This window comes from Antennarius striatus, chromosome 17 (genome assembly GCF_040054535.1).
Source record: "Antennarius striatus isolate MH-2024 chromosome 17, ASM4005453v1, whole genome shotgun sequence".
NCBI lineage: Eukaryota > Metazoa > Chordata > Actinopteri > Lophiiformes > Antennariidae > Antennarius > Antennarius striatus.
The window spans coordinates 11,383,246-11,405,822 of NC_090792.1; the positions used below are offsets into that span (position 1 = coordinate 11,383,246).

The following is a 22,577-nucleotide window of genomic DNA, read 5'->3' on the forward strand; positions in this document are numbered from 1 at the left end:
GGCTGGTCAAATAGTCTTTATTCAAATAGATCTCCTCATGACCTGGGATTCAGGGTGAATTTGACACCGCAACACACACACAAACACACACACACACTTCTACTATGAGTTAAAAGGTTCTTGTGTGTCAAAACGCTTATATTTATAGCTTTATGTATTTATAGCATCATTCAAGGTCTCCCATTCAGTCATCCCCACAGACTTTGCTGTGGTGTCATACACAGGCTCACCTTCGCTGACTCAACCCTTTCTCATGAAGATGAACTTAAAAGTGGTTGACAAGATGTTTTACATCAAGGTACATTTATTTTTCTTAGTCCTGTAATTAAATACATAGTGTACGCAAGTGCAAATAGTTAAAGAGTCCAGGGTCTAAAGAACTACAGAGTATAGTTGAACATAGTACAAAGTTGAACAGTTATTCAAACAAGCTAAATATCACCAGATACTCCTTGTCTTTAACGTAGTTGTACAACAGTCCCTAAAACATGAGCGTGTTTTGTTCCTTATGGTTATACAAAAGCAAAGACTCTACAGATACCACATCTAAGACGCTTATTAAATTAAATTATTTTGTGCTTGAAAACACCAAAAGGAAATCATATCTGATATTTATATATTGACACAGACTAAGAGAAGCCCTGTCTGCTAACTCAGAAACATGAAGCAGTATTTAACATTGGCAGCAGAGCACATCTGAGGGCATTTAGCTTTTTTGTGCCAAACCATCCATACAGGTCGAGGTAAGCACTGCAAAGCAAAAAATGTAGTGTGATCAACTACACAAAATATATCAAATATTATTTACCCAAGGCTCGACTTCATGCACTTCATAATAAGCAACACAAAAAGTCAGTTTTCTTTTTTGTTTTCTATTTGTGTACTTGTCTTCCTAGAGAAGGTATTATGCAGGTGTGGCTGTGTGTTAGTGTTAAGACTGCTATAGACAGGGTGAAAGGCTTCTCCAGTGGATGCTTTTAGAGAACACCAAGATGACATAGCACTACGTTCCACAGATGATGACCAGGCTCTTCAACAGTGACCGAGTTGCCCGACTCTGAGCTGGACTGGACCGTCAGCTTCTCAGTGAGACAGATGGGTCTATTCCTCCTTCCTCTTGGACCCAGGGATCTTTGCTTGGATTCTGCCAAGACAACGGAACTTAATACAGCATGGCCAATACGTTGTGCTTATTTTAACATACTGCCTATTATATTCACACTTTTCATGGTTGGCCACAGAAATAATAATTCAAGTGTCACAAGAACTTTCAGAAAGGGTGAGGTTCAGTCCAAACGCCACATGCAGATGTTTTGGCATTAGCTGACCCTTTAGATAAAGGATGATTGAATTATCTGGGTTAACTGACTTACAGTGCAGTATTTTCCGCACTATAAGGCGCACCTAAAAGCCTATAATTTTCTCATAATCCCGTAGTGCGCTTTATAATCCAATGCGCCTTGTATATGGATTAATATTGATATTAGTATTGGTTAAAAACAAGATCGCTGAAAAAAAAGCCAGCAGTCATGCTGCACTGTCACCAGGGGGCGCCCTCAGACAGCATTCAGGCCGTACCACGCCCCCTAACAACGGTAGTCAAGGGGCGTCGCCGAAGTGCCGACCTTCACTCCTGCTGTTTGACGGCAGAGCAGCCTGCTGAGGAGAACACCGGTACGACAACGTAGCAAAACATTGGGAATTTTCAACAATTCTATTAACAAAGTTTGACCGACTGACAGATGTCAGTATTTCACAAGTACTGTGGCGCCGGAAATAACCCACTTTAAACTTAATTGGTCTAAAAAATGCTATTGTCGAGTGTCAGTACTGGATTCTGGTGACGGTCAATTCTATTAGTTTGTGGAAACACACGGAGAAACTGGCATAAAGGCGAATGAAAGACCCTCAAAGCTGAACTTCCAGCCTTTTCTGAAATATCAAGAGACAACGGTACCCGGTGTGCTGCACTGATTTACAAAAGTAGTTGATATCTCTGGGGGGGGGGGGCATTCAGGTTTGTGTATTCTGTCTGCAGAGACGTGCGGTGAGATTCACGGCGGTGAGACACCGACGTTAAAGTCAGTTCCAGGAGTAAAACAGCGTCATATTTGCCAGTAAATTAGCAGCCTGACATTAAAAACTGGTTAAAAACTGTTTAGACAGCAAATAGCTGCACCTCACCTCCGACTGGACTACCGATCGATCGAAACAATATCTAGTAAAAGAAGACGAACATCGCTGCTTCAAAGTTCAGATCAGGAAATAATCCGCCCTGTTCGAACTGAGTGGACTCGTAATGAATTCAACCAGTTTTAATGTCAGGTTTCTAAGACGGTAACGTGATCGAGGGATCAGGTTTGCTTGATGAGGCTCAGAATGGCTCATTGAAATAACACTAGGGGTCGTTCACAGCTGAATAAAGGTACTGGACAGCCACTAGTTTTTATAAATCTATTTTAATATTTTTTATCATATGGGACCTTATATATGAAATAAATTATAAAATAAACAATTCATTAAAGGTGCGCCTTATAATCCAGTGCACCTTATAGTGCAGAAAATACTGTAATTGTTTCCATGAATTAAACACACAAAGTTTGAGGTTTGCTGAGCATTATTCTTCTCAGCGATGCCCAAACCATATGTGCACCTACTACCATCTAGACTTGAAAATGATATATAACATCTTATGTTAAGTTGGATTTCCATGAAGACCAATTTCACATGACATGAATCAGGTTTTGGTCTCTTAAGCAGATGGACAACACCAGGAGATACAACCAAACACTGGGAGGTGGCCTTAAAATATGTGGAGAAGAATTCTTATCTCATGGCCGCTGGGCACTCCACTGGAGCAGTAAGGGTTAAGTGCCTTGCACAATGGCATTTCAGTGCCTCCAATGACACAACAATGACACAATGCTTGGAGCTCTATGCTTTAGTGTGATGTAAATTAGCCTTGAACCACAAAAATGAACACTCACTTCCCGACCACCGAGTTGACGTGGGTCCGTATTAGTCCCACGTACTGATCGATCTGTGCCTGAAACAGAAACAATATTACAGATGTAAATACTCAACATCGCTTTCTAGACCTGAACTTCTGACGCTCAGATTCCTACCTGATGCTTCTCATAGACCACAGGCATGGTGAACATGGAGACCACAGCTGTGGAGGCATGAAGAGGCAAATAATGTTAGAATGTTCTGACCCACTGTGGAAATACATTCGTGTTTATCATGGTACTAAACCTATCTACTGCATATGCACTGCAGTAAAAACATTTTATACATTTGTTTGTTTCTGTCGTGCTGCTAAGGACATCTTGTACTTTTCTTTAACAACAAATGTCTGGACGACTGCTAAACTGGTGACTGAAAAGGCAAAAGTGTGTGTGAGTCAACAGAAGAGCTGGGAAGACAATTTATTAAAGTGGGAATCAGGATGACCTCACCGAGGATGAGCAGTGTCAGGCCATTGAAGAGCGCGCCCACATAGGTCAGGAGCCACATCAACACAGCAAACTGAGGGATGGACAGATGTGACAAGGTCATCATAAACATCTAGAAATGCCCCATCAGAGACTACAGATCATATCGGTGGAGTTTAAACTATACTAACAATGCTAAAGGCAAACCTTCAAAGAATCAACCAGGTCTTGCACGAGGAAAAGTCTGCGGAGCTCCTTCATGCAGGTGTTGGAGTACAGCAGGATTTTGTCAGCGTATTTACTAATCTGGTCCTGGGACAGAGCGATTTCCATATCCAGGTAGGATCTGATAGCAAACAACAGATCAAAACACAGTAAGTAAATGCTTTAATGATCTACAGAAACCGTCTCACTGGTTCACTCACTTGAAGGGATGGCCCTCATCGGTCTTCTGCACAGCTTGCAGCACGGACTTGTAGATTCTGAAGCTGATGGTGGCAGAGAGGGCTGCCAGGGCTAAGTAGGCTCCGACGCTGACCACGCTGAACTGGGTCAGGGAGAAGAGAAGCAGAAGCACACTGCTGAACACGGCCCCCGACTGCTTCACATTCCTCCAGTAGAGCAGGTCAATCGCTGTGGGGCGAGGGGGGAGGAACAAAACACAGTAAGAATCCTCAACCATAGCCTGGTGAGGTCTGGACGCCCATGGTTGTGCTGTCCTTGGGGATCAGGGTACTGCATGCGACGCGCCACACAAACACACACTTTTGGGTCAAATATCTGGAAGCTGTTCAGAACCTGATGTCCTCAGAGCTCCAGCTGTCACGTGATCACTTTAACCCAGCTTTATAGGATAGATGAGCTGTGTGCTGAAGTTCTTTGGTTTAGTCTCTCTGCTCCTGTACGTGAACACACATCCCGTAAAGCTGACTCTAAGTTCCTAAGTGTGTGTTGCCACCTTCCATTCCAGAACAGTGGGAATTCGTACTTACACCTGACATGTCTATCACCATTAACACCTGGCCTGATCTCATATACATACAAACACACATATGGTCAGGCAGAAGGGGGCATATACAGGGGGGGGGGTCCATGTGGACTGAAAGCTCTCAGCACAGAATTAATGATTGACCTACAGCAGCAGATACAGGAGTGCTATCAGCAGTCCAGAGATAACAGTTCAGTGTGACCGGACCAGACGGTTCTGTCCACAATGAAGGATGACAACGTGTCAGTTGAACTGCAGGATGACAAAACACGCCAACCGGCTCTTGTTTTATCTCCTGCCCTGTTTTTTTCCTCGATCTCAACATCAGCTCACTTCTTTGGGTGGTGGGGCCTGTAATTCAAAGCCACTGGAGAAGATGAGCAAGAAGTGAAGAGGATTAGCCCAGTGTACCATTACAGCTCCGGAGGCTGAATAGGTCCTCGGCTGGCAGTCGTCTGTGTCTGCTTCAAACACGGGTCTGTTTCCATGACAGCGTCGGCCTGCTTCTCTCACCGCTCCTGAACCAACAGCACTAATACACGTTACATCCATCATATCACGAGGGGTGGGCAGTAAAGCCAGAATGTTAATGTAAAGTTAAGAAGAGGTAATCATGGCTGTGGTCTCTTGAGGGTTTTATTCTTCCTCTCTCTGAGCTGTCCACCAGCCTGCCAGCTCTAATTTTAGCCGTGGAGCTGTGAGCAGCATAGTGATGACGGCCATCTTTACTCTAAACTAAAGGCATCTCTGGATGCCACGAAGGCAACTGTCATTGTCACAGAGAGGATCTGTGCCACACACACTCACCAGTCCTAGAAGCCCGACAACACATTTAATGTGTATTACTTTCTAATCAAAGACAACACTCATTCAGAACCAACAGGATCTCTGTGCCTGACTGCTGCACAGGGAACACTCCTCACAGACGCCACCAGTCCATGTACCTGCTGTTTGAATAGAGATGAACTCACGCACACTCACACACACATCAGCTGTAACGGCAGACACACACACACACACACATCAGAGGCGGCAGTGGCCGTGCCTGGTGATGTCACGCTGACTGAAAGGCGTTAGCTTAGCGCAGTAGAAGCAGTACTGACCTGCGGCTCCCATGGCTGAACGGGGAAAAAGGCAGCTGCTTCATCCACGGACAAAAGGAGAGCACTGACAGGGGAGCCCCCCCTCCCCCCCTGTACAGGAGGGGAGGTGCTTCAGCCAAACCAGCAAATCAGCATCGTCATATGCAGAGGAACAGATTGTGTGTGTGTGTCTGTGTGTGTGTGTGGGGGGGGGGTGTCAAAGGGGTGCGGTTGCCAAAGAATCACAGAGCCATCCGCTCACAACAGTCTCTTACAGTAATATGAGATTTTAACGTTTAAACTCCAAGAGAAGATCACAACGTAAGAATAAACCACACAGACATCAGCAGCAGCGATCTGCTGAGCACTTGCCTGATGCAGTTACCATAGTAACCATGCTCCATTTTCTCTCCCTGCCGCTTACCAAAAGATGGAGCAAAGCAGGAAGGGAGGGGACAAAAATGAAGAAGGGAGAGGGAGTGGGGAGGAAACAGTGATCCTGTGGGAGCAGAGTGAAATTCATTTGTTTCTTAGTCGTGGGGGGGAATCGGCAGCACATAATGTGTCTCCACACCCGGTGTCATGAAGACAGCCACACCCTTTGTGGTGGCGTACAAAAGAACAATGGTGGCTCCAACGCCACACCAGTTAGCGCTCACGAAAACTGTGTAAGTCTCAAGGGATCAAGGTCGATGGCGTCACATGACAAACTCACACAACTCAAAACGAAATGTTTAGATTGTGTGTTGGGTGATTCTTCATTTCATCATCTACCTGATGTTCACATGAAGGTGAGCAGATTAGTTATTTACAGCAGGAGCAGCTGCAGCTCATGGATAACAGTTTCATGTCAGACATGCAGGATGTGCATCAGAGTACAGAGGAAGTAAAGCTGGGTTATGATTCCAGCCCCCATACATCTTTAAACCATGATGGGCGACGTTGACAGTAATGTGATTCTGCCTCGTCCTTGTCTATAGTGAAACTAGTTTAACCTGACCTCATTAAATCACTGAAGACATCCTCAAACGAGCAAACAGGCCGAAAGACTTCAGCTGCCAACATGAAATCCAGAACTCGAGTATCGGATGTTAAACTCCGACTCTGCTGTGACAGAACGATTACCAACATCCCATTTGTCATCAGAAATTTTTTTGACACACGATGTTATGAGTCACTTGAGACTAATGCATGGTCATTTGCTCCGGTAGCAAATGTGAAAAACTCACAAAAACATTTCTGGACAACAATCTTCAGTGGTGTTCTCTTCTCTTGTTGAACGTCTTTAAATCGATTTAGACAGACGTGATCAGTACTCATCATGTGATAAACTGGTCCAATCCTTTCTTTCAGAAGTATTCCAAGGTTTGACTGAAAGACAAATGTCTGCCACATAATAACCCATAAAACTATCTGCTGTTGTCACCCATGTGATTGTGTGATGTGATATTTAAGAGGGCAGATCTAACAATTGATAGGTGTTGTGGTATGTTGTGATCTATCATCTTTTTAATAAATGACTCATACTTATATACATACGCTATATATATTAAATTCATCTGCTTCTATGTTTGATAATTACTGGAAGCAGTATGAAGGATTACTTATGAGATAAAACAATAATGACTTCACATAAAAACGCCATCAGAGTCAAATTGATTAGTAAATCTTCTATTTCATCTTTTGCTGTGCCGATGGTATCAGCTTAATTTGATGTGTTCCTAATGTTGAGGCGAGATCTCATCACCCACACCCCCACCCTAAAAAAAATGTCATGTGACACTCCAGTATGTCAGGGTCCTGTTTGTCCAGATGACGTGAAGAATGACTTAGGAGAAAAACGATGAAGCGGGGCTTTGTCATGGCAGCTATTTTTACAGAAGCTGCACCTCCACATTTAATCTCATTTTACTTTTGACCATTATTTTTAATTTTCACTACTGAGCCAAAGACTTTAAGCGTGAAGGAGCTCCTCTCTGGCCCAGTCTCCGTGAGGTGCCATGGCAGCTGATGAAAAAGGACTGATGTAATCAGTCTGGGTGTGTCCTGGTTACCATGGAGACAGTCTGTCAGTGCCGTCCGGATGCTCGGACTTCTTTGTTACACAAAAACAGACCATACGGCATTAAAAAAACAAAAAACAAAAAAAACAATCACCCGCCTCTGTGGTTGCAAAAATGTGGCTCCTGATGACAACGACGCGCCTTAACCGACGACGCGCCTGAATGCGGGCGTCCATTTTTACGCACTTAAAACGCACGGCTCCCACTGAGCTGGGGTGTGTGTAGGACGTATTTTTCAAGCAACCAGGAGTGTCTCTCACCCCCCAACCCCCCCCCCCCCCCAAAAAACCCAACTACCCACCCTTTGTTTTTTCTTTTCTTTTTTTTCAAACAAGGCCTTGTGCGCGCAAACGCGGCGTCAGGGCGTGTCCGCCAGCCGCAGGTAAACGTTTCTCTTGATTCACGAATACAGTTACACGACAAATGTGCGCATGCAATGCAAACACACACACGCACGCACGCACACACACACACAAACGGAGTCATTCCCTCCATACACAGACGCATCCCTCTCCCACATCCACACGACAACACAAAGCGGTGAATGTCGGTAGAGCGCCAGTACCCTGTCCCTTCCAGCCGCTCCAGGAGCTCTCCTTCTTGGTCACGTCTGCCGTGGCCTGCATGCTGGTGATCGGTTGTGTCCCTCTAATCTGTCTCTGTGTGCTCTTCGCTCTCTTTCTTTGTCTCCCTGCTCGGCAGCACCGACTCACTCACTCATCCCAGAGAGGCATGAATGGTCGAGGAGGATGCGGAGACGACAGCGAGGAGAGGAAGGAAGGGAGGGAGGGAGGGAGGAAAGGTTTCCAAGGTGCTGCCGGCTGGCGGAGCACGCAGACTGATGCTGAGAAGCAGCGCTGGCTGTGATGAGACGGAGCAGGAAGGAGGGGGGGGGGGGGTGCGTAATGTGTGTGTGCGCGCCTTTGCTGGGGGGAGGGGATGGGGATGGAGGGGGTCGATTGTAAACATCATACCACATTTACTGCAGCAGCAAACCATCCATGCAATGAAGAATCCCACAAACACCACAACCAGCTCCTCTTCTCTAATAGCTGGTCAGCATCCTTCAGCCTAACAGGACCAGGTTCATGACTGCATCAGTCAGCGGATGAAGTCATTTTGCAGCCAAGACGGGATAAAAATGGCCGGACAGGAGTGTGTGTTGCTGAGGAGAAACGTGGCAAACATCCAGCTCTGCCTTCAGTTATCAACACGGAAGAACCAAAAGGTTTGTCCACAGACTCAAATAGCTGTTTCAACTATGACTCACTCATAAACCAGGAGGCAAAGTGCTCTGTGTGTGAATAATTCATAACAAGAAACACAAAGAATTACAGCGCAAAGCTTCTTGTTTGGTGCCCCAGGACGTGTGTGTGTGTGTGTGTGTGTGTGTGTGTGTGTGTGTGTGTGTGTGTGTGTGTGTGTGTGTTTTATGATTTCCTCTAGAATACATTTGTCATGCAAATAACAACCCGTGACCGAGGAGTCACAGTGACGTGAAATACACACACACACACACACACACGCACGGACACGCACACACACACACACACGCACACGCACACACACACACACACACACACACACACACACACACACAAAGAGACGCCATTAGCACGACATTTTTTTTAAATCTTAAAGCTGATTCTTTGAAAACAGACGGAACACACTGGCTCATCACTGTTGCCATGGTAACTAGTCGAAAGTGCACAGGCTCTTGCACGAAAAAAAAAAAGCACACTGCGCCCTCTAGCGGTGAAAAAGAGAAACACACTTGACCTGCTTTTCAGAATTTCCAGAACCTTCTTCTAGTGTGAGTAAACAAAATAAGTAGAGCGTATTAATTTTAGTTTCAGTCAGCAGCGATATTAAGTTCAGATTTTCAGCTCTTCATGGAATGTAATAACCATATTCTGTTTGAACGGATACAATAATGGATAATACGGATACAATAATGAGTTTCGGGGTGTCTTAACGACACCCATGATTTTTCTCTGCACTGAAACTGCATGGAATTCAACAAAACAACTCGAAACCCCGCAAGTAGGAAGGCGATCAGTTCTGACACTGTGGTATTACGTAAAACCACTGTTCACATGCAACAGCCAGTAAGTAAAAGTCAAAATGCCAACATCAAATGTGCAGCTGAGACAGCAGGTTCTCCTGCTGTCTGTGTCTGGAGTGTCTGATTTGTCTTTTCATATGTTCTAGGCTTTTATGTCTCAGCATCAGTTTGATTGTTTTTCCCCTTGAAAACTGAAAGCGAATATGTAAAAGTTTCACTTTGGAGCTGCTGAGCTTCAGTTTGTGAGTGTTTAAATATGAATCGGTGCATCCTCAGTCCACTTTCTCCGTAAATGTACCACCAGGGGGAAGCAGACCTCAGGAAAACATAATGGAAACACTTCCCTCCCTCACACCCATGGTACATTCCTGTTTACTTTCAGACATTGTCAACAAAACAATGTCCAAGCACGCCATGCAGACAGCTACGGTAAAAGTATACTGCCACTAACTTTCTGGTTTGAACAAAGATAAACCAGATCACTTTTTTATGAAGACCCATCGGAAGACACAACACTACTCCATTTTTTGAAAGCCAACATTGACCATAGTCACAAAGAGAAACCACAAACAAAGGATGTTTGTGTAACACTATAACAGCCACAAGAGGTGGTGAAAATGTACAATTCTACATTTTTTTTAGCACAGGACAGAAAATAAAGACTGAATACTGACCTTTCTGTTTATTAAACCCAGGGAAGAGTAAAGCAGCAGGTTTTCCTGGCTCTCCTTTGCTCTCATTGCTGTGCTGGTGCATCTCGTCCTGGGGAGGCCTCTCGAATCGGACCTCTGGTGGCACGGCAGCAGTGGGGGGCTTAGGCTTGATGGCACGGTCTTCCTCTGTTTTCACTGGGGTCTTAACCTTTTCTGTTATCATGGACGCCGCCTCGGCCGTACTGCGGGGAGCGGCGGCACTGGGAACTAGGGGAGAGGGGGGGCTCACTCCCTGTTTGGGGCCACTGAAGCCCTGCTCTCTCTTTGGGCTCTCTTCAGATGCAGACTCAATGAACAGATCACTGTCGAGCTCGGCTTCTCTCTCCTCCCTCAGAATGCTGTACGCTGTGGGAGGAGCGTGGTTGCCAGTCAGGCCCAAACCTCCCTTGGCGACGGGAGGATTGTCAAAGGGGTTGTTGGGTCTGCTGAACGTGCCCTTGCTCTTAGGCGGTTCTGCAAACGGGTTGCCGCCGGCCTTCAGGGGCTCCTCTGACACCAGCTCGATCTCTGAGTCGCCAGACTCGGCGCTGCTGCCATCATGCTCCCTGCTGCCGGCATTTGTGCTCAGAGGACTTTTGGAGGTTGCAGTCTTCACGGCGTCAGCCTTGAACACACCATGGGAGGGGAATTCTTTGTCTGCTCAAAATAAGAAAAAGAAATGCATGGATTGGGCACTGGAGTCTCCATTCATGTGACAAATTGAGACAAAAGCTAGAAGATTTAAAGAAGTTTTAAAGAAGACATTACACATTGTAGAGATTCTCGGTTATCCAGATCAAGCTGGATCTCTGTGTTATATAAAAGTCAAACTTCACTTGTACGACATTTTTGAAGATGTTTCGCTTCTCATCCAAATGGCTTCTTCAGTTCTGAATGGCTAGGGGGGAGTTTCAGTTAATATCTTCAAGCATTTCCTACGAGTCCAGTTAAATTTATTCAACACAGAGAAATAACAAATTATCCCCAACACAAATAAACTATAACTTCATGTGTACTGAGTGTTTTTCCTGCTATGATGACAGATGTGATACTTCCTGATCCTAAATTTGCATTTTATTTTAGACATATGCTCAACCTGATGGACATCATTTACATCAGTGATTTATGGATATTTGTTACTTGTGTTGTTGTTTACCATCTTGGTGATGGGATGGAAACAGGAAATAATGTATTATCAACAGTATTGACAGTTAATATGAAATTTAGAAATGTTTTGCTTCGTAATACAAATTTCTGTTTTTGCTAACATCCTGTTCCACGTCACACTTTGTGTTTGTATGTTTGTGTGTGTGTGTGTGTGTGTGTGTGTGTGTGTGTGTGTGTGTGTGTGTGTGTGTGTGTGTGGTCCCTACGTGTTGGTGAAGCGTTGGGAGTTGAAGCGGGGCTGTCGTCCTCGGGCTCTGACAGCGTCACAGTGGGGACCCCCTGTAAGCCCACGCTGAGGACGTTTTCGCGCTCAGATCCGCTGGCTGGGGGGGGCTGTTGCTGCAGCTCAGCCTTGGCAGCTGGGGGCTGGGACTCCGTCAAGGTGATCTTTACTGGGCTGGCCGTCTGGGGGGTGCCGCCCAGGTTTCGATAGGAGCGGTAATCTGGCAGCTCCTCATCCGACGGCTCCTCCACATAGGGGAAGGAGTGGGAGTCCAGCGCCGGACCTAAGTTTTCTTCCTCGTCTTCCTCCTCTTCATCCTCATATCTTCCAGGGTTTTTATCCATGTAGGTCCCCAACAGGTCATGCCCAGCTGGAACTGTTTCCGCCAGGCTGTGGAAGGGCTCCTGTTGCTGGTCACGGCCCTCATCCCCATGGCTGATGTCCATGTAGTGGTAGGATTCCGTCTTATCCGAGTCGAACAGAGACTTTGGCATGTCGTCAGCCAGGCTGGAAGTCATCTTGGTGTTTGAGCTGAAGCTATAGCCGTCATTGGAGAAGTCATCCAGGAGAGAGGAGCCAGAGAAGGGCTTGGATGGCTTGTGGTCGTCCAGCAGGTTGGAGGCTTCTCGACTCGACGCAAAGTTCTGATTGGAGAGCAGGGAAGTGTAAACATCACCGTCGTCATTCATGGGCTTCCTAAACAGGCCAGACATCGGGTCATCTGGTGAGCAGGAAGAAGTTACACACATAAAAAATTGATAGAGAATAATAACATTATCTGTCTGAAAGATGAAAACATCCAGTTAAATAAAGCAATTTTTCAGATGACACTGCTTCCAAGGACGGACACTGTGAGAGCGCCGTCAGACTGGGAGCTGTGAAGAAGAGTGAAGCGGCAGGAACAGAGAGTACTGGTACCCGGTGGGGGACAAAAGGGGATTGTTCAGACTGCCCCCCCCCCCCCCGAAAGAACAACAGTCCACAGGCTGAGATTATTTTATATAATGTCAGCAACTGTCTTTTTGTAGTCTCATCTCTGCTCTACAATCACTATCTCTGTGTCTCAACAAACAAACAAACAACGAAACAAACAACTGTTGTGAAAACATAACCTACTTAGTGGGGTAATGATGGTTATAGTAGTGCTAACTGGGTTTTGGATCACTATTATGAATTCAAAACTAAGCAGGGACTTTGTGCTTTACAATAAATTATCACTCAGTGGATAGTTTTTTTTAAGGTGTTATAGAACTTTAAGGACGCTTATGACTTGCAAAACAGAACAAGACAAATTTGATATGTTTCTTTAAATCATCAGGTCTGACGTCAAGGTCAAACATCAGATCCATTAACTTTCACCAACTTACTGTAATGCCTCTCAGTCGAGCAACTAAATGAAAAACACCACCCCCTGTTCGTACACAAACACAAACACCAACACTTCCCTGGCGTTATCTTCTCCCCTCCCCTCTAGCCATGCTTCTCCTCGGGCTGTGGTGCTGCTATAAGTAGGACGCGTCCAGCTGCTGGGCTGCAGAAAGGGGGATGATTTAAAGTAGCCATCTTCAGGTTTGCTCCGGAGGATGCAGACTGACTGACAGATGACCCAACAGGTCAGGACATCCCGTCTCTGGCTCCACTTCCTGTACAATCTCACCACCCTTCCCTTCTGCTGTCGCTCCCGCCGCTGCTCCCTCGGTAATCAACAAGGCATTATACCTCAGCACAATGGAATAATCGCTACACACCCATGCTGGGATACAAAGGGAGTGGTGCTGGAGGAAAAATCAAAGATGGCCCAGAGGCTCTTAAATTTCAGCTTATTTTATATTTAATGGACTCAAATGTTTTCATAGAGCAACATCTAAACTGAGGGATCCAAGCTGTATGCAACATAGATGGAGCACAGCTGCTGAACTGAGTTCCTTTCAGTGATACCAATGCCCTTGATAAGTCGCTAAAGCGAACTAATGTCTAATCCTCTTAGTGTACTATCATTGTGTAGGTCCCATCAGGCATCACCCTGGCAACACCATCATAATCTAACACTCACTGATTCACTGTATACCGCTGAACAGATGAAGGAGGCCCTCAGAGCCACTACAAAACAGATGAGAGGTGATTCTGGTGCTGTGACCTGCCAGTAATCCTGCTGACTTTACCCCAGCCCCCAATCCAAACAGTTTACACAAAACACAGATTAACTTTACAGCAGTTCCACATGGCATACGCATTAAAGAAGAGACAGGCTGCTTGTCTTTAGATGAGCAGGTAAAATGTTAGTGTGTGGACACTGAGGGCATTTTTGAGTCTGCTGAGATGACGTAGCACCCAAGCTTTGGAAAAAAAAAAAGTCAATATGGCGGAAACAAGTGGTCTCCTGTGCTAAATGGGATTGGATGTGACAACAGAGGAATTCTCAGCTCGGGCTGTATAGCTGCCACACAAAATAATCATGCCACTGAAAGGATGGTGCAGTTAAATAAATAAGTCCTGGTGGATTCGCTGTGAAGGGGCTGTCCTTTTGTTTTTCTACTGCACAGCTAGTGCAGATCCAAGACTAATGCAGCCTGACAATCTGCTATGCCAAGGCATGGGCTTCTAATTATCATAATGCAGACAAAAACGTGAACACAGACGATATCAAAAGAGCCCGAGTTGAAAAATGAATACATTATGACTGTGAAATGAGGGGTTTACTGAGCAGCGCGTAGGAATCTGAACTCAGCAGGATTTACTCCCGTGAAGACACTTAATGATTCACAGCAGTATCCAGGGAAGAATAAGAAGAGGATACCAATGTGAAAAATAGAGGGATTGGAAAACTGATCGATGAAATGTAGAATATGTGGTCTCACCTCCTGCAAGCAGGAGCCCAGTTCAGACACACTGGACCCACAAATAAAAACAACAACAAGCAGCTTTGACTACCAAAGGGCCGCTCTTTGTCCATCACATCATCACACTGTCATTAATCCCAGCAGAAATTCAGGTGCACTTCATCAGTCCATCCATAACCTTGATGGATGTGGTGTTACCTTTCAGGGAATCTGTTTCACTCCATGACCTTGGGAAAACAGTCCGTCCGGTCTGTGCTCTCCTTTCAAACCTATTTGTGCCTTTGCAATTTAATCAGTTCAAATTGTTTAAGGAGAAATAGTGCACTTTAAACTGTGTAGAACATAGCTTGAGAAGATAAAAACAGAAGCCAAAACCTATGCACCTGATGAGGCATGGGTCATATGACGCAGCATAGCAAAACCCGGACACCTCGTCAGCACACCGCAGGAACACATTGGACAAACAACCACGCAAACACTCACATCTACAGACAATTTTGAGTGATCAATTGATCTAAATTGCATATATTTGGAGATGGGAGGAAATTGGAGAACCCGCAGAGAACCCGGAGAAAGTACAACCCTACACATAAAGGAATCCAATGTGGTATATTCTTCTTCATCGCTACCCGCTGCGCCTCCGTGATGCCATCGTCTGCATCATCTTACCACAAAACGATAAAACCTAAATTGAATCCAAACAAAAACATAAACTACAACTTTTTTCTCCCAAAGTGTATTGATAGATTAAACTATTTGTCAATCTTCTTCTTTCGGCCATTGTGGAGAGGTTGGAGTCTGTTTGATTTAGTGTATGAACAAGTGTCTTTTATACAAGTCTTCTTCTTTTCCTTTCGGCTTTTCCCTTCAGGGGTGGCCACAGCAAATCAGTTGCCTCCATTTAACCTCGTCTTCTGCATCCTCTTCTCTCATACAAACTACCTTCTTGTCCTCTTTCACTACATCCATAAACCTCCTCTTTGGTCTTCCTCTAGGTCTCCTGCCTGGCAGTTCAGAACTCACCATCCTTCTACCAATATATTCACTATCTCCTCTGGACAAGTCCAAACCATCTCAGTCTGGCCTCTCTGACTTTATCTCCAAAACCTCTAACATGTGCTGTCCCTCCGATGTACTCATTTCTGATTCTATCCATCCTGGTCACCCCAAAGAGAACCTCAGCATCTTCATCTCTGCTACCTCCAGCTCTGTCTCCTGTCTTTTCCTCAGTGACACTGTCTCTAGACCAAACAACATCGCTGGTCTCACCACAGTTTTGTACAGCTTCTCTTTCATTTTAGCTGAAACTCTTCTATCACACATCACACCTGACACGTTTCTCCACCCGTTCCATCCTGACTGTACACACTTCTTCACCTCTTTTCCACACTCTCCATTGCTCTGGACTGTTGACCCTAAGTACCGGTACTTAAAATCCTCCACCTTCTTGATCTCTTCTCCCTGTAACCTCACTCTTCCACTTGGGTCCCTCTCATTCACACACATGTACTCTGTCTTACTGCGGCTAACCTTCATTCCTCTCCTTTCCAGGACAAACCTCCACCTCTCTAGCTTCTCCTCCACCTGTTCCCTGCTCTCACTACAGATCACAATGTCATCTGCAAACATCATAGTCCATGGAGATTCCTGTCTAACCTCATCTGTCAGCCTGTCCATCACCATAGCGAACAAGAAGGGGCTCAGAGCTGATCCCAGATGCAGTCCCACCTCCACCTTGAACTCCTCTGTCACACCAACAGCACACCTCACCACTGTCTTACAGTCCTCATACATGTCCTGTACCGCTCTAACATACTTCTCTGCCACTCCAGACTTCCTCATACAATACCACAGTTCCTCTCTGGGCACCCTGTCACAAGCTTTCTCCAGATCTACAAAAACACAATGCAGCTCCCTCTGGCCTTCTCTGTACTTCCTTATTAACATCCTCAAAGCAAATACTGCATCTGTAGTACTCTTTTTTGGCATGAAAGCGTACTGCTGCTCACAAATGCTCACTTCTGCCCTTAGTCTAGTTTCAATTACTCTCTCCCATAACTTCATTGTATGGCTCATCAGCTTTATTTTTCTGGAGTTGCTACAACTCTGCACATCTCCCCTGTTCTTAAAAATGGGCACTAGCACACTTCTCCATTCCTCAGGCATCTTATTATTATCTAAGATCCTGTTGAACAACCCAGTCAGAAACTCTACTGCCACCTCTCCTAGACACTTCCATACCTCCACAGGTATATCATCAGGACCGAGTGCCTTTCCACTGTTCCACCAGAGCCTGCCTTAACTCCTTCCTAAAAGTCAACCAATACTCTTTCTTTTTCAGCTTCCACCATTTTGTCGTCTGCTCTGCCTTTGCCCTCTTCATCTTCCTCACTTCCAGAGTCATCATACACACCACCATCCTATGCTGTCACCTACCACTACGTTGCAGTCGCTGATCTCCTTCAGATTACACTGAATACACAAGAAGTAGTGCACCTGTGTGCTCCTACCTCCACTCTTATAGGTCACCCTATGTTCCTGCCTCTTCTGGAAGAAAGTATTCGCTCCAATCGTGTCCATCCTTTTTGCAAAGTCAACCACCATCTGTCCCTCTGCATTCCTCTCCTGGATACCACACCTGCCCATCAGCTCCTCATCACCTCTGTTTCCTGTCCATTGAAGTCTGCACCAATACAAATCTCTCATTTCTAGGTATACTCTACATCACTTCGTCACAGTCCAACCAGAATTCAGTTCTTCAGTTCACATCCTACCTGTGGAGCATACCCACTAACAACATTGAACATCACACCTTTGATTTCTAGCTTCAGACTCATCACTCTATCTGACACTCCTTTTACCTCCAGGACATTCCCAACAAACTCCTCCTTCCAGATAACTCCTACTCCATTTCTCTTCCCATCTACACCATGATAGAACAACTTGAACCCTGCTCCTAAACTTCTAGCCTTGCTACCTTTCCACCTGGTCTCCTGGACACACAGTATGTCTACCTTCCTCCTCTGCATCATGTCAACCAACTCTACCTTTTCCTCTTATAGTTCCAACATTCAACGTCCCTACTCTCAATCCTATACTCTTGGCATTCCTCTTGTCTCTCTTCCTACGAACACACTTTCCTCCTCTCCTTCGACCAACAGTAGTCCAATTGTCAAAGGCACCCTGTAGGTGAACAGCACCGATGGGGGTCGTTGTTAACCCGGGCCTCGACCGATCCGGTATGGAAGTCATACATTTGATTTGCATGTTTGATTTGGCAAAAGTTTTACGTTTTACGTTGGATGCCCTTTCTGACACAACACTCTGTATTTATCCGAGCTTGGGACCGGCACAATAAGACACTGGCTTGTGCCCTCTTGTGGCTACATTGCTGCTATATATGCCAATATATATTCTAAATAATATGATAAATGTTAACAATAATGATAATTTCAAGAACTTTAAGGATCAGTCAAATACTGTTTGACTGAACTTAATCACATTCATTCACAATATGATTCTGGTGGAGGCTGGAATAATATTATTTTGAGTCTCTTCCTTAACGTACTTCATGCATTATAGTTCTACTATAATGCTGCACTTCTAACTCTTAATGGTCTCTGGCTTTAAAAGCTTTGGTTAGAACTTTTATGTTCACAATGTATTGATTACAATATACTTGGCTGAACAAATACACAAATCCGACTCATTACTTCAACGTTTGTAAGCAAGAGGAATGTGGAGAGCAGTTTGTTCTAAGAGCTGAGGAACAAAAAAATCTCCTAGCAGAGGTCGATCAGCTGTGCTGAGGGAATCAACCGCTCTGAGCTACATTGATCAAAGACAATGAGGGCGTACAATTACTGCATGAAACATCAGTGTATCCTCCATTCTTTTAAAAGAATCACTCAACCCCACAACAGGCAAATTCTGTTTCAACGAGCTTTGTCAGAGACAAATCAATGAAGAGCAATTTCAAGCTAAATAAAAGCTAATCTGTCTCTATTCAGATTCAGAATCAGTGGTACATACTGTACTCGTCGTCCTTTGTATCAATCCCACTTTTCTTACTTTGATTGAACTTTATGGATGAATAGAGAGGATGCAGAGTGTGTGTCTGTTCTTCAAGCTGTCTACTTTGAGTCAATTAAATGTGAGCTTATGTTGGCATTTCAGCTTTACCGTACAGACTGAATTTGCCTTAAAGGCCACAGACGCAGGCGGGAAAGCAGGCTACAATATCTTGCACAGAAAGAATTTTTGATGGACGATGCTCCTCTGATAGAAGCGCTAATCCCAAACAGTTTTGCAATACTCTCTGGATTATGCTGAGAGATTGACAGCAAACAGGATTTGAAATTATGGCTTTTAATTGCTTTTAGGGAGAACAGATGGATAAAAGCACATAAGAATTTACGGTCCATTGATATAATAATAGCAACAATCTTGGCTATTTTCCCCTGTATTGGAAATTCAGGGATTTTTTTGTTCAGGCTTTAATCTATCCTTTAACCCCTCAGCATTAGCTAATTGGTCTTGGAAAAAAAAGATGAAGATGACAAAGATTGCAAATGTGGCGGGTAACACATTCAGAGGGATGTGGATTGAATTATTCTGGACATCTGAGCATACATTATACTTATAAGCATTGTTTAATTATGTAAGGTTGTTGGACCAAACATTTTTGATAAAATTCATTTTTAAATGCCCTCATGACTGGAATCTGGGAGATGCTGAATTAAAAATAAACTAAACAACACCTGAATTACTCCTTTTATTTTGACTGCTTGGCCATTTGAACTGTCAGTCTTTTCATCACAGCCTCACCTCTTTTACCATTATGCTGCCGCCCCTCCTCTTCCTCCACCCCTGTATTATCTTACATCTTTATCATCTAGTTTGCAAAGACCCAGCACTACTGGGCCCCTTGGGAGCAGGAACAGGGCTCTCACCAGCTAAAGGTGCAGCTGTCCTGCACTGGTCTGTGGGGCCCAGCTGAGACCACTAAGTGCTTTCTCTACCGTAAAGACATGGAGCCAGACATATGCTATCTCATCTTGATCACTGAGGATATGCTGAAATAGAGAGACAATATAATCCTCCAGGATTGATTATCTGACTGCTGTAGATTGAAGACATGATAAATTATTATGCACCATCAGGAGCTCCAAAGAACTTGCTGGAAAATGTATCAGTGCTTAAAATATGCACTCAGTTTGTTTCCTCCTGTACAGAGACCAGGGAAGACTTGCAGACAAATCACATGTTCAAAACCCACTCCAATGTGTGATTTGCACAGGAAACCTGGTCATGATTTTTTCAATATCTCAATGAAATTGGCTTTTTTGCGCCATCCTGTCTGTGATCCATGTCTAAGATTCTATGCTTTGGTAATTTAATACAGCTGAGGTCAGCAATATCAGCATCCTGTTGGTGGATCACTGGTGCGAACAAGATTTAGGATAGGCATGGATCGATTACTTAGCAAGGCATTTCCAGACATCATGAGGAGATACTGTTTCACAATGCAGACTCCTCAAAGCCCAAACTTCTGCTCTGCTCTTAGTCAGCAATATCTAGTTTTCAGAATATGATTTTTCTTTTTTACAATCTACCAACAAAGCAGAGATAAAGAATGTGTCTAAAGTGACAGTCTAACAAAGATCAGAACTGATTATAGCATGTGTGGTCAAGAAGAAAACATTCACTCTATCCTGTTATCTGAGACGAGATACTGTACGTGCTCTTCCCATCAAGAACACAAGTGACACAATGGATTACTTCACTGGTATGGCTATGGTCACAACTCAGATGGAATCTTATCAATATAAGTGTGTGTGTGTGTGTGTGTGTGTGTGTGTGTGTGTGCGTGCGTGCATGCGTGCGTGTGTGTGTGTGTGTTCAATACTCCTGTACTTACTGAACATACATATTTTTAGTCTTTTCTTTTACTTGGACCAGCAGCAGCCTGCGTTAGGGGAATTGCCCGAACAGCAAAGAGGAGATAGCAGGCTGCCTTTTTTAACATTGCCTCATGAATTTTTCAGTGAATTTGTGAAGTAAACCATGGGGGTCTAGTTTAGCTCACCATTAGCCATATTCTTTCAAGATTAAAAATAGCAGCATGACTTTGAGAAAAGCCAAATCACTGACTTTGTCATCTCATAATGAAAATCAGCATCAACAATATAAACACTGCTTGGTGCAGTAGAGATAACACAGTCTTGTCCTGTTGATAAGCTGTGGGATTTAATTATATTCATTCATCATATTCAGAGTGCAGGAATTTTATTGTAGAGATTGGTCTGCATGTGGGACCCAGTACAGCAGTTTTACCATCTCTCATCAGCTAAAGTTCAACAGGCTGTTTGCTAATGGATGCTACGTCCCATCAGACTCAAACAAAGAACTGTGTGGACTAGTGGGGAATATAATAGGTCATATGCATGTTCAGCAGTATCGATCTGCTGTGTAATAGCAAATCTCAAATTTCAGTTTTACATGCTCAAAAACAACAACAACACAATTATCATTCTTATTGTTTCCTAATCCACAGTGTCAATGACACATGAAAAAGAAGTTCCATGATCAGTTAACCAGTTTGGTTTACTATAGACACAATGTTGGACATGAGATGCAATCTCAACCTTCTGAAATATTATATCATTAATATTATATGCCATCGTATATAATCGAGCCATCGTATTATTTTACATTATATTAAGACTATTTTGAAAAATGTTCACTCAATCCTTGAATTGATTTTTTTCTTTAAAATCTTAAGTTCTTAAATAACTTTTAGGGTCTTTTTTTTAGTGATTGCTGTTACAGCAGAATGAAGAAGACTAAACATGTGTGGTGTTTTTTGTTTGTTTTTTAAATTTCCATATACAAGGTATGAATGTTATGCCATTAAAACATTTTTAAACATAGGAGGAGACAAATTGTGACCATCCTGTGGCCCTGCACCCCAGCACAGCCTCATGTCGAGCAACGCCCCTGTCATGTTTGATGTTTCATAACTATGGATGGCCAAAACTGTACCAGGTCTCAACAAATTTACCATTGATGCTGTTAATCAATCCAGCATCATTCTTGTGCCAACTGTTTTTTGTTTTTTTTTCCTGTAGAACTTGGCCCCGAGCATCTTTGTTTTGTTTTGAAGGCCAGAAGTTTGGAGTCGGTTGTCAGACGGTCTGTCGCAACGCCGAGTCGGGGTCCAGTGGACAAATGGCTGCGTCTGCCTCGTTATAGCTGCAAATCTATGTGTGTGTTTTAAAACACAAGATTAAAACTGACTGGCTTTAAATATTAAGACCTAATTGCAAATAATAATTTTTTTAAAAAAACAGCCGCTTTACCTGTAGGAGCAGTTTCCATAGCAACAGGCCTTTTGCCGTCGTCCTGGAAAGGATGAAATTGTGGATCCAGGTCGCCCGCCGCCTCGCCGCCTCGCGGCTTCAATTCGTCGCTCAGGTCGCCAAACCGGGTGGATGACTTTCCGAACAGGCCGTTCCTCTCATAGTCATCCCCGAACCACCTCCCCTCCGAGCCGAGCTCCTCACCGGGCTTAGCAGACATGCTTCTTCCCCCGTTATCGGAAACAAGATCCTCTACAGCTACCGGGGCTTCTCCTCCTGCTCTCGTCGGCGCGCTGAGCCAAAGGCTGGACGTTAGGACGGCTGCTGATGGAGGCGGACGCGGACACGCAGCTCCTGCTCGGACGTCTGTCAGCGGAGTCTGGGGTTCGTGAACGCCACAGACGAGGCGGTGCGGTCGGTCGGGGAGCAGGAGAAGAGGAGAGAGGTTGATTGTTTTAGTTCAGTGCTCTGACGATGACGTCATGGTGTCCGCGATGCTCAGGGCTGGTACTTTATGTGGGGCAGATCAAATGCGAGAGGCAGTTTCGGTGAACAAGTGCCGAATGGGTTTGACACACATAAGGTGGATGAGAGGAAAACGACGCTTGGTCATGACAGACAGGATCTTAGAGAACGATCTGTACAAAAATATTAGTTGTTTA

At 44.5% G+C, this 22,577-nt stretch overlaps 1 protein-coding gene across 3 annotated transcripts; it reads right to left on the reverse strand.

The window, feature by feature from the left end:
- Nucleotides 1–6: 6 nt before the first annotated feature.
- rtn1a (reticulon 1a) lies at nt 7–22,508 on the reverse strand. 3 transcript variants are annotated; one of them, XM_068338930.1, is made up of 9 exons: nt 21,916–22,508; nt 11,698–12,435; nt 10,307–10,981; nt 3,860–4,067; nt 3,642–3,780; nt 3,459–3,528; nt 3,126–3,172; nt 2,988–3,046; nt 7–1,144 (listed from the first exon to the last, which is right to left on the reverse strand). In XM_068338930.1, the coding sequence occupies exons 1-9, from the start codon at nt 22,133–22,135 to the stop codon at nt 1,102–1,104; spliced, it is 2,199 nt and encodes a 732-aa protein (XP_068195031.1). In that variant the 5' UTR covers nt 22,136–22,508; the 3' UTR covers nt 7–1,101. The 3 variants fall into 3 exon arrangements, with proteins under 3 accessions (XP_068195031.1, XP_068195032.1, XP_068195033.1); XM_068338931.1 differs by lacking the exons at nt 10,307–10,981; nt 11,698–12,435; nt 21,916–22,508 and adding an exon at nt 8,133–8,373; XM_068338932.1 differs by lacking the exons at nt 10,307–10,981; nt 11,698–12,435; nt 21,916–22,508 and adding an exon at nt 5,526–5,601.
- Between the last annotated feature and the right edge of the window lie 69 nt (nt 22,509–22,577).